We start from the raw sequence: 12442 nt of genomic DNA, 5'->3' as shown, positions 1-12442 counted from the left end.
AGAATTGCTTGAACCCAGGAGGCGGAGGTTGCAGTGAACTGAGATCATGCCACTGCACTCCAGCCTGGGCAACAGAGCGAGACTCTGTCTCAAAAAATAATAATAATAATAAATAAAAGAAGATGACAGCTCCATCCAATAATAGATAAGATGACAGCTCCATCCATGTTATTGCCCCTGAGGGCCTTCCAGTAGGGGCTTGTCTTCCAGGACAAGATGATGTGGAGGTGAAAGATAGTGGTATTGATGATCCTGACCTTGTGTAGGCCTAGGCTAATTGTGTGTATTTGTGTCTTTGTTTTTTACAAAAAAAGTTTAAGAAGTAAAAAATAATATATTTTACAACTGTACTGTGTATTTGTTTTAAGCTAAGTGTTATTACAAGTCAAAAAATGTTTTTAAAGAGTTAATTTAAAAAGTTAAAGAAAGTGAAAGTTAATTTATTATCGAAAAAAGAAAAATATTTTTAAAGTAGCGTAGCCTAATCGTAGTGTTGATAAAGTCTAGAGCAGTGTGCAGTAATGTCATGGGCCTATGCATTCACTCACCACTCACTCACTCACTCACTCAAAGCAACTTCCAGTACTACAAGCTCCATTCATGGTAAGTGTCTTACACAGGTGTACCATTTTTTCTCTTTTATATTGTATTTTTACTGTACGTTTTCTAGGTTTAGATATGCTTAGATACACAAATGCTTATTACTGTGTGCCTACAGTGTTCAATACAGTAACATGCTGTATAGGTTTGTAACCTAGGAGCAATAGGCTATACAGTATAGCCTATGTGTGTAGTAGGCTACCCCATCTTAGTGAGTGTGAGTACACTTGATGATGTTCTCACAACAACATAATCACATAAGGACTTTTTTCTCAGAACATATCCCTGTTGTCAAACAACACATGGCTGTACATGAATGTTCATAACATTATTCATAGTAGCAAAAAAAGTGGAAACAACCCAAATGTCCATCACATGAGGAATCCAAAAACAAAATATGGGCATATCTATAGAGTGGAATTATATTCAGGCATCAAATAAATGAAACACCGAAACATGCTACAAAATGGGTAGTCCTTTTAATCATTATGCTAAGTGATAGAAGCCAGATGCAAAATACCACATGTTGTATGATTCCATTGTTGTGAAATGTCCAGAATAGGCAAATCTGTATAGAGAGAAAGTAGATTAGTGGTTGCCTAGGGCTGGCAGAGCTAGGGGAAATTGGGAGTGACTGCTAACAGGTATGGAGTTTCTTTGGTGGGGGGAGTGAGATGTTCCAAAATTATATAATGGTAATTGGATGCACATATCTGTGAAAATACTAAAGCCCAATGAATTGTATACTTTAAAAGGATGAATTGTGTGGTATGTGAATTATATATCAATAAAAACTTTGTAAAAGGAACCAAAGGGGCTCTAAAAGTTAGGAAATACAATATCTGGGACGGGTGCGGTGGTTCACACCTGTAATCCCAGCACTTTGGGAGGCCGAGGCAGGCAGAACAAGAGGTCAGGAGTTCGAGACCAGCCTGGCCAACATGGTGAAACACGTCTCTACTAAAAATACAAAAATTAGCCAGACATGGTGGCGAGCGCCTGTAATCCCAGCTACTTAGGAGGCTGAGGCAAGAGAATTGCTTGAACCCAGGAGGGCAAATGTTGCAGTGAGCCAAGATGGCGCCACTGCACTCCAGCCTGGGCAACAGAGCAAGGCTCCATCTCAGAAAAAAAGAAAAGAAAAGAAAGAGAAAGAAAGGGAGGAGGAAGAAGAGGAGGGGAGGGAGGAAGGAAGGAAGGAAGGACGGAAGGAAGGAGAAGGAAGGAAGGAAGGAAGGAAGGAAGGAAGGAAGGAAGGAAGGAAGGAAGGAAGGAAAAGGAAAGGAAGGAAGGAAGGAAGGAAAAGGAAAGGAAGGAAGGAAGGAAGGAAGGAAGGAAGGAAGGAAGGAAGGAAGGGAGGAAGGGAGGAAGGGAGGAAGGAAAGGAAATCTGATATGAAAAATTTCCTGGAAGAGATTAAGAGCAGATCAGAGGCTGCAGAAGAAGAGACCAGTGAATTTAGAGATAACTTAAAAAATTGAAACACAGAGGGAAACAAAAGACTTCAAAAAACTAAAAAGCTCCTCAGAGACATGTGGAACAACATAAAAGAATCTAATAAATATGTAAGTGGAGTTCCAGAAATTATGGCAGAAGAGAAAGAATATTTGAAAATTTAGGAGATGAGTCTTAATGGATGAATTGGGATTTGTCATGAGAATAAAGGGAGCAAGGGCATTTTAGGTAGAAGAAACAATATTAGCACTATTGTGAAAGCTTGTAGCCATATTATGAGTACTACGCAATGTCATTTTAAATGTGTTTTAATTATGAAGGATAGTTTTCTTATTTGGAACTTTATTTCACTAAGTGATATTACATATTTTGAATTCTCTTTTGGTAGGCTAACCATCTACTAACTTATCTTTTTGTATCCAGCTGGTGATTAATAAGTTCTAGTCAGTTTCTTAAGAAGAGTTACTAGTTGGCCAGGGGAAGCTAGTTGGAGCTTAAAATTAACTGTATGCTGCTTAGATTTTTACTACATGAGAAAATGTTACTAATTGCTGACATGTAAGGCAAAGCTTAAATGCTTAAAATAGATTTTTTGCACTTGTTTTTCTATTTCTTTTTAGATTTTTTAGGATTGATTTTTTTTTTCTATTTCTGTGAAGAATACCATTGGAATTTTCATGGGGATTGCATTGACTCTGTATATTACTTTGGATAGTATGGATATTTTAACAATGTTAATTCTTCCAATCCATAGACATGGATATCTTTTCACTTATTTGTGTTGTCTTCACTTTCTTTCATCTATGTTTTATAGTTTTTAGTGTACAGGTCTTTTACCTCCTTGGTTAAATTTATTTCTAAGTATTTTATTTTGGATGCTTTTGTATCTGTTTCTAGAAATGAAGTCAATGGAACATGATAGTAGCCAGTTAAATGAACTTCAAAAACAAAAGAGTGAATTGATACAAGAATTATTTGCTCTCCAAAGAAAACTTAAAGGTATTACCTTCATGAGTTAGCTTATTTTGCTGATAAATATAGTTATATACACATGATAAGGGCATATTATTCTTTTAAAATATATTAACCTGTTGTGATATAGTGCTATTATTGGTATAAAAAAGAAATAGAACACTAATCAGTGTGAGATCTGATATTTTTAATGTCGCAAATTTTTTAAAGATCTTTTTTGTGCATGTAATTGCTATATTAAAGTAGAAAATACAAATCATTAGTATATAAATTTTATATGCAAGTACCAAAAATTAGAGTATTGTTCTTATGAGTGAATAAAGATAATCTTTATGTTTAATTTTCAAAAGATTGCAACTTTTTTTATTTATTTAGTTTTTGAAGATGAAGAGAATGAATCCATTTGTACTACCAAATATCTAGAGGCAGAAAAAATAAAAATCAGTGAAAAGCCTCAAAATGATGCAGAATGCTTAAGGTAAGAGTTTCCTATTATGTTTTGGCATAAATCAGGTAACTTTTCAAGTTAAATAGATTTCAGTATAAAGCTAAGTGCATCAATTATTAATTTAAAATTCCAGATGAAGACATTATTTTCTTCTCTGTGTATTCTGACACGTGCTAATAAGGAAACACTTGAGGGGCTAGAAAGTGCCACACATAAGTTCATGATGCATTGGGTTGATGATTGATAATAGTGAAATTAATTTTATCTTTTCTTGAGACTCAGTATTTTTCACATCCCAAGAGGTAAGTCAACTCTCCTTTCTGTTATTCCTAACTTTTGGCGGGAAATGATTGAAATTACTTTTAATCTTTCTAGATTCCAGCGGTGGGAGGAAATCAGTCTGCTATTTTACTTGACATTTGTTACTCTGGTTTTGTTCTTAAAAAGTGAAAATGTATTTTCTGTATGGATTATTTAGATGATTTTTATGCATTTGGGTAATGAATGTATGATATTTGAAGTGACATAGTCATAAACACAAGGAGTAAAGACCTCAAGTTTTAAAATTTGACTCTCATTGATTAATAATTTAGTGTTACCTTTGCTGGCTTAATTTTAAAGAAGTTCCTGTACTTTCTGGGTTTCATATAAGAAAAGAAACCTCATTACTGGATCTATGAAGAAACAAATGAAGCCTTCTTTCACATAAATCATATAGGAAATATGTCCACTAGAGCTGAACAAATGCTTCATATTAGCAGTGTATTACCTTAGGCAATAATTTTAGTAGATTGTGAGAAAATATTTGCAATTTGATTTTATATTAAGTTTTATAAGCATAAAATATCAATCTCTTGGGTGATATGTGTGATGCAGAATGAGTTTCGATAATGACAATCTGCTCATTCATTTTTTTTTTGCACTTTTAAAAATGGTGCTGCCCACTGGTGTCATTAGAGTTAGTAGTGTGAGGGCTTCCAATCTGAACTCCGGTTTTGTAGGTTTATCACTCAGTTATAAAAATGTGCTCTGGGTTAAAATTAAACACACAAAGTCTGTTAGGGAATGCTTTTTCCTTCACAAATGATGACTTAGGAAATTTGGATAGAAAAAAAATCAGTGCATATATTTAGTCCATTCATTGCATTTTAGCAGTTATTAAATTAAATGCCAATATTTATCAATTCCTACTGTTCATTCATTGATATGTGTACTTAGTTTCCCAATTAGCATGTTTCATAAGTTTTCCCAGGTGTGAAGAGTGAAGTCAAAGTACTGAGTATAAAGATTTTAGGAAAGAGGACTATCAGTCTTACAATTAATGCAATAACAAGAAGCTAATGGTGTCAAAAAACAGTAAGACATTTATTCAGCTTCATCATGAAGGCCAAAATTAAGTTGACGTTGTTATTGAATTTTGGGATAGAATAGTCTTTTTCATCTCTGTGTTCAAATGTATATGGAATTCCATAATAGTTGCATTTCTTTTAATTTCTCAGGTTTGACTTCTAATGCAGTAGATGTTATTTTTATAGCAGGATTTCTCAAACTTGGCCTTGTTGACATTTTAGACCAGATTATTCTTTGTAGTCGGGGGCTGTTCTATGCATTGTGAGATGTTTAGTAGTAACCCTGTCCTCTACCCACTACATGCAGTAGCACCCTGCATTCACCAGTTGTGGCAACCAAAAATGTCTCCAGACATTGCAAAATGTCTGCTGGGGGAAGGGGTGGCAAAGTCCCCCCAAGTTGAGAACCAGCTTTATTTTAAGGTTATTATGACTTCTGCGCTCACTAACTTTAACCAGTAATAAAGCAATTACAGAGGAAATCTTTAATATTAATTCATTTCTATGAGCTTATTGTTTCTAGTTTTAGTAATTAGACAACTTTAATACATGTTTTATTTTGCCTATATTGAAATTCTTTTATAACAATTATGGTTCATATTTTAAAGCTTAATATGCCATGTTCAGGTTATTTGTTGGACTCTATCTTGATGTTATCCATTAGTGTAGAGAACCAGTGTTTCACAGTTTAGTGGTCTCTGCTTTAGGTAACCTCTGCATTCACAATGGTTTAATGGTTCACATTCAGAATGATAATAGTCTCTGCTTTAAATAATCTGTCTCTATTTATAAATATCAAGATGTTTGTTTATTTAAAAATTCTGTTTTGAAGAGTGTGTAACTAACACACATTTAAGCAGCTAACTTATAGGATATTGCTATGATTAACACTTAAGCCATAGGTTAGGTTAATTCATCAGAAACCTCCCAAAGAGGTGTGTAATTATGACTGATCTGGTTTTTTCATATAGTGTAGGGAGAACAGAAATAATAAAGATCAGAGTCTTAAGAGGCAGTAAGCATAGTGGTTAAACCCTTTTGAAACCCAGCTCTCCCTCCACTTATGGTTCATCTTTCTTTCAGTCTTTGCATCTTGCACAGTCCAGGGCACATAGTGTTCAATAAATATTTGTTCCAGTAATTGAGTCTACATATAATTGAATTTTCACTACGAAAAGATTAAAGTTCGTCTTCATATATTTTCAATGTTATTTGCAAAGACATGACGTATTCTAACCACTGGGAAGTGCCACTTTGGAATGGATTATTTTCACTCCTATCTTTTTCTTCAATGTGGAAAAAGCTTTACAAGTTTAATCATGCTGACCTCCCCTTAGTCCCTCATTCCCTTATCCTGATGTGGAGAGGAGTGACACATCACTGATTGGTGAATTTGGAAAGGCAAACTGGGAAATGTGAAGCCCAGCCCCTATCTTTTCCCTGTCTCTTTGGAACATGGCCTGCCTCAGAGAGCGTGTTTTCCCACTCTGCTTCTCCATCTCTTAAGTTTTATCGTTGCTGGACTCCACAAGAGAAAGCCTGTGGGGTCCACTGCTACCTTTAATGGTGTGAGTTAAGTTAGTCTAATACTGGGGTTTGATATTAGCAAACCCTTGCCTACAGATTTAAGCCACTCTCCAGTATCTGCTATATCAGTAATAAATGTGACATTTATGCTTGCTTTCTGCCTTTCTTATTTTTTGATTGGGTAGATTTCAGGCAGGAAAGGAGAGTATTATGTATTGGGCCTCTGTAAATCCCCAAACCTACTATTATTATTATTATTATTTGAGAGAAAGTCTTGCTCTGTATCCCAGAGCAAGGGATTATAGGCATGCACCACCACACCTGACTAATTTTTGTATTTTTAGTAGAGACAGAGTTTCACCATGTTGGCCAGACTGATCTTGAACTCCTGACCTCAAGTGATACACCTGCCTCGGCCTCCCAAAGTGTTAAGATTACAGGCATGAGCCACCGCACCCCGCCACAAACCTATTATTTTTTATTATTACCCAACACCAGGGTTACCAAAATGCACAGTTCTTAATGATGATATTTCTGCTTGTTTAATGCAATAGGAATATTGTTTTAGGAATAAATCTGCATAGGCAACAGCATGAGATTTTCATTCTGAGCACTTAGAGATGGTGTGGCTTTGTTTCAGCACCACAAGACAGGGCAACAACAACAAAAAGAAAAGAAAAGAAAAAAGGGTAGTATGGTTTGTGAAGAGCATATTTGCAATGTGAACTGCACAAAAGTTAATATACACCTGCTACTAGACACTCTAAATGCATTAAAGTCATGTAGTAAAGCAGTGCTGTGACCTCTTCAGTGAAAAAGTCATCTAGTTAAGTTGGTCATAGAGGTCACACTGTTGGTCCTTAGACTTGTAAGAAGGCTTAAACTCAATATCGTAATAACATGTTTTCAAACTCTTTCAAGGATACATAGATAAATATGTATATTTTCACATGCATATATTTTTTATTATGAGAATAGTTGGGCCAGGCGCGGTGGCTCACGCCTGTAATCTCAGCACTTTGGGAGGCCGAGGGGGGGCAGATCACGAGGTCAGGAGAGTGAGACCATCCTGGCTAACATGGTGAAACCCCGTCTCTACTAAAAACACAAAAAAACTAGCCAGGCTTGGTGGCAGGTGCCTGTAGCCTCAGCTACTCAGGAGGCTGAGGCAGGAGAATGGTGTGAACCTGAGAGGCAGAGCTTGCAGTGAGCTGAGATCGCTTTTCACACCCTTGCTCTGACACCCCAAGTGTGACTACTGTTAAAAGTTTGATGTGTATACTGTCAGAATTTATTTCTGTTTGTGTGTGTACACACATGTACATAGGTATGTCTGTGTGTGTTTAGCAAAAATGGGATTATGAATCACACTTACTGGTCTGCAGTTTGCTTGATTATTTATCAAAATGTAGACGTTTTCATCTTAGTTTGTACTAATCTTCATTCTTTTTAATGCTATTATATGGAGATGCCATATTTATATAACCAGTCTCTCATTAATGGATATACAAGATAGTTTCTAAATATTCATAATTAGACACACTTTTATAAATGTACCGTTAAATACTTGCAAGAGTCTTTCTGTAACATTATTTAGAATAGCACCATTTAGTAGAGTAATATGAATTGTTACCCAGGCTCCATTTATAAAATAGTCTACATTATCTTTGCTCTTTGTTTTCAACAACAGAAAAGCTCAAAGTAGACAAGAGTAACAAGATCTCAGTTCTACAGTGTCCTCAAAATACTAGTCAAATAGTTATGTGTCTGTACCTTACCTATATTATCTCCATCTTTTTTCACATTTATAAAATATGAGAATCCCCATTTAATTCCAGGATTGTTTCTTAGCTCTATATTTTGCTGAATATTTCTGTTGACTCTGCATCTTTTCTGGTAAAACTTCATCATTTATTCACTAACGGAAGTGTCTCTACAGCATTGATTATGTAGCCTTCAAGCTAATACAGATCCCCTGTTTTGTGAATCCTTGGCACATACTATAGTTATTAAAGCTTCAAAGCAAATACAGAGGAAATTTTTATGTTAGACTCTATTGATTATTTTAAAAGTTATATTCTGATATAAATGTAATTTTTCCCCTAAATTGTGAAATAATTTTATTATACAAGCCTTACAAAATATTACCGTGATTATTTTCTAAATTCATTGGTATCTTTGATATCATACAGATTTCTTTTTTCATTTTCCTATATTTATCTTTATTAATCAACCCCTTTTGGTGTGGGTTTGGGAAGATGACAGAAAATATATGGTAAAAGGAGATGCCTACCCCAACCAATCAGGATTTGGAGTAAGGGAGATGCTAGCAGGACCGCTCCCTCTTCTAGCCCTTTCTCAGCAGATTCCTCTGGTCTAGCCTTACACACCTGTGAAGGCTCTTACCTATCTGCTGGTGGCCTGGACTGAAGAAAAGCAGAATTAGAAAACTGATAATTCTACTATCACACATTCAACTTTCATACCCACTTTCAGAAATAAATTATATATGAAATTGGATTACTGACAGTACTTTAAAAAGAATAATTTTGTGCTTAAATGCCACTAAAATAATTTTATATTAATTAATATAGGGATAGAGAATATGTAAAAAGTCAGTCCATGGAAAAACCAGTGGAAAGTAGAAAGAACTACTTATTAAACCTCTAGTGTGATTAAGAAAACCAAAAAGGACAAGATTAATAAATTTAACATATAAGATTTAAAATTTCGGCTGGGCGCAGTGACTCACACCTGTAATCCCAGCACTTTGGGAGGCCAAAGCAGGTAGATCACCTGAGGTCAGGAGTTCGAGACCAGCCTGGCCAACATGGTGAAACCTCGTCTCTACTACAAATACAAAAATTAGCTGGGGGCCGATGCCTGTAATCCCAGCTACTCGGGAGGCTGAGGCAGGAGAATCTCTTGAACCTAGGAGGCATAGTTTGCAATGAGCTGAGATCACACCATTGCACTCCAGCCTGGGCAATAGGAACAAGACTCGGTCTCAAAAAAAAAAAAAATAATAATAATAATAATAGAAGATTTTAAGTTTCATATGTCAGTAAAAGTCATCAAGGTTAAATGGTAAGCTGGAATAAAATTATAGTCATTATGATAAACAAAGAATAACAGCTTTTTAAAAAATCAACTGATAAAAATCCATTAGAAAACATTAAATTAATGGTTCTTTATCCATGCATTTATCAAACATGCATTAAACACCTACTTTGTACCATACAATATGCTAGTTGCTGGGGATACCAAAATGAGTAAGACGATATAATTGAGCTATACTGATTCTCAATGAAATGCAAATTAAAACCACTAAATATTATTTATTCTATCAATTTTTGAAAGACCAAATGATCATAATCAAAATTGGCAAGTGTGTGCTGCAGAGATGACTTATACATGGCTGGTGGCAGTATACATGCTTAGATGTATTTGGAATGAAATTTAATACAAACAAATTATTATAAGCATCTTAAAATGTTTATGCCATTTGACCCAATAATTCCATTTATGAGCTCTACATTAAGGAAGACAATGCTAAGTACAGAAGAAGCTTTATGCTCACAAAGGTGTTCATAGTAATGTTATTTATGGTAAAAAAAAATAACAAATGAAATGCTCTACTATTAGAAATGATTATGTTAATTAGTGGTGTAACCACTAGGATTACTACATATTTATCTTAAATAGTATTAATTGGTATGCAATTAATAGTTAACTGGGGGAAATGTATAGAATAGCATTGAGCACACACACAAATACACACACACAAAAGCAAAACTAGGAAGCAAAATTGTATAATCACTTATATGAAAACTAGAGACTGCAATGAAATATATATAAGTTTTAACAGCATTGCATTTGAGCACTAGGACTTTGGGTGAAATCTGTCCTTTCTACTTTAAATAGTAGTGTGTACAATTCTGTAGCTAAAGTGAATATGTTGTTAGTTAAGGGTTTTCTGTGTCTCTGAGAGGTAACTGAAAAAAATTTATAATGATGCAGGAAATTATAAAAATACATGGAACATAAGTTTTTCTAAACTAATTAACAATGTTGGCCTATAATAGTCATTATTTGATGACTCAGAGAAAGGTGACAATAACCAGTGCAAAGTGCCCTTAGTTCAGTGAGTGAGGGAAGTCCTTCTTGACTCCTGTAGGCAATCAGTCTATGCACTGAAGCATGAGATCTACTTACCATTATATTGCTTTGGCTAGCTGCAAATGTATTAATATTCATGCCATTATCATCTGGCCTCTTTTGAAGCTAGCAACAGCAATCTTTTCTTTAAATGCAGATCTAAATTCTACAGCTTGATTATATGCTAAATAGGGAAATACTTCCTATAATTTGCTCCGAATGCCCTCCTTAATTTCAGCAGTCTCTCCTTCTTATTTTTAGATAACTAAAAGGGTGAGTGGTTACCACCTAATTCTGATAGGCATGAGAAGTCATACAGAACCTGTAGTCCATTTGAACTGAAGAGATGGATGAGCACGTGTTGATGGAATGGTGGGAATATCTCTACCATTTTATTTGAAAAATAAATTTATTAAAAAGGTTTATGTATATTTCATAGCAGCATCCATAGTATATTGTAACTCTCAACTTTCCACTTACTCTTTAAAAATATTTATTACAAGGGTTTTTATACATGTGTAAATATCTGATGCTTAAAATTAGTAACTTATCTTCCCTTATTAAGCATTCCTTTAGATTTCGCATTTACTATTAAATTCCTAAAAGTTCAGACAGAACACAGTGAACTTCAGTATACATATGTGCTGCATAATGACATTTCAATCAACAGCATATCACATATCTAAGAGTGGTCCCATTAGATTATAAGACTGCACTTTTTATTCCACCTTTTCTATGTGTAGATACACACATACTTACCATTGTGTTTCAGTTGCCTACAGTATTCAGTACAGTAACATGCGGTACAGGTTTGTAACCTATGAGCATCAGCTATACCCTATAGCCTAGGTGTCTGGTGTGCTATCCAATCTAGGTTTGTGTAAGTTCATTTGATAATGTTTATACAATGACAAAATCACCTAACCATGCATTTTTCACAATATATTCCTGTTGTTAAGCGATGTATGACTGAATATGGTATTTCACCATCCACCCTTATTATAAATATTATGTTTTTATTCCCTAGTGGTCCTTAAAATAATATATGTAAACTATATGTAATTTCTAAAGTATTCTAATATAATGAGCACCTATGAACTAAATATGAGCTAAATATGAGCTAAAAATGATCATCCATGAAATAAACTAGAATATTACCAATAACTTGCATTAGCTGTGGCTTCTCTTTTATTCCATACTCCCTTCATTACCCCAGATATCGTTGATGTCCTATATTGTATTTCATTTTCTTGTGCATGTCGTTCTATAATGTGATTCATTTACTTGTGTATATATAATTTTCTTTATTTTACTATATAAATAACTTTAGTTTACAGCATGCATTTATCATCTATCCTATATATACATGCACAATCTATTGGTTATTTGTATTTGTTTTTGAGTTGTGTAAAAATTATATTATACTATCTGGGATTTGTATTTTATTCAATGTTTTTTCTAAGATTTACCCATGTTGGCGAGTGTAGATGTGTGACCATAGCATATTTTTTTCTCTTTTTAATGGACATTTGGTTTGTTTCCAGATTTTTGCTATCACCAGCAGTGCTGCTGTGTACATGCTGGTGCACATATGCAAGAGTTGTTCCAGGATAGATGCCTGTTGGAACTGCTGAGTGTAGGGCATGCAAATGTTGAACTTCACAAGATGAGGACAGACTATTTTCCAGTGTGATTAAGCCAGTTTATATTCTCATTAGCACATTATGAAATTTCCTGTCGATCTCCATCCTCTTCAATGCTTTTTAAAGACTTTTTAGTTTTTGCCAATCTTGTGGACATAAGATGGTATTTCATGGTCTCTAATGGCCTTGTCCTGAGTACGTATGTGGTTGAGCATCTTTTGCATCTGTTTATGACCCATGCATTTTTTCTGTAAAGTAACTCTTATTTTTCTACTAGATTGTTTGAGTAA

General features: G+C 34.6%; 1 protein-coding gene across 4 annotated transcripts in view; it reads left to right on the top strand.

Annotated features, from left to right (window-relative positions):
• CCDC172 (coiled-coil domain containing 172) overlaps positions 1-12442 on the top strand; it is a 55524-nt gene that overhangs the window by 30241 nt on the left and 12841 nt on the right. For all 4 annotated transcript variants that reach the window (XM_055242753.2, XM_055242770.2, XM_055242762.2 and 1 more), the window contains 2 exons: positions 2953-3054; positions 3403-3505. In XM_055242753.2, the coding sequence (XP_055098728.1) occupies positions 2953-3054; positions 3403-3505 (205 nt within the window). The remainder of the gene's footprint in view (positions 1-2952; positions 3055-3402; positions 3506-12442) is intronic.

Source organism: Symphalangus syndactylus, chromosome 2, assembly GCF_028878055.3.
Source record: "Symphalangus syndactylus isolate Jambi chromosome 2, NHGRI_mSymSyn1-v2.1_pri, whole genome shotgun sequence".
NCBI classification, from domain to species: Eukaryota; Metazoa; Chordata; class Mammalia; order Primates; family Hylobatidae; genus Symphalangus; species Symphalangus syndactylus.
This window is presented reverse-complemented; position numbering and strand designations above follow the sequence as displayed.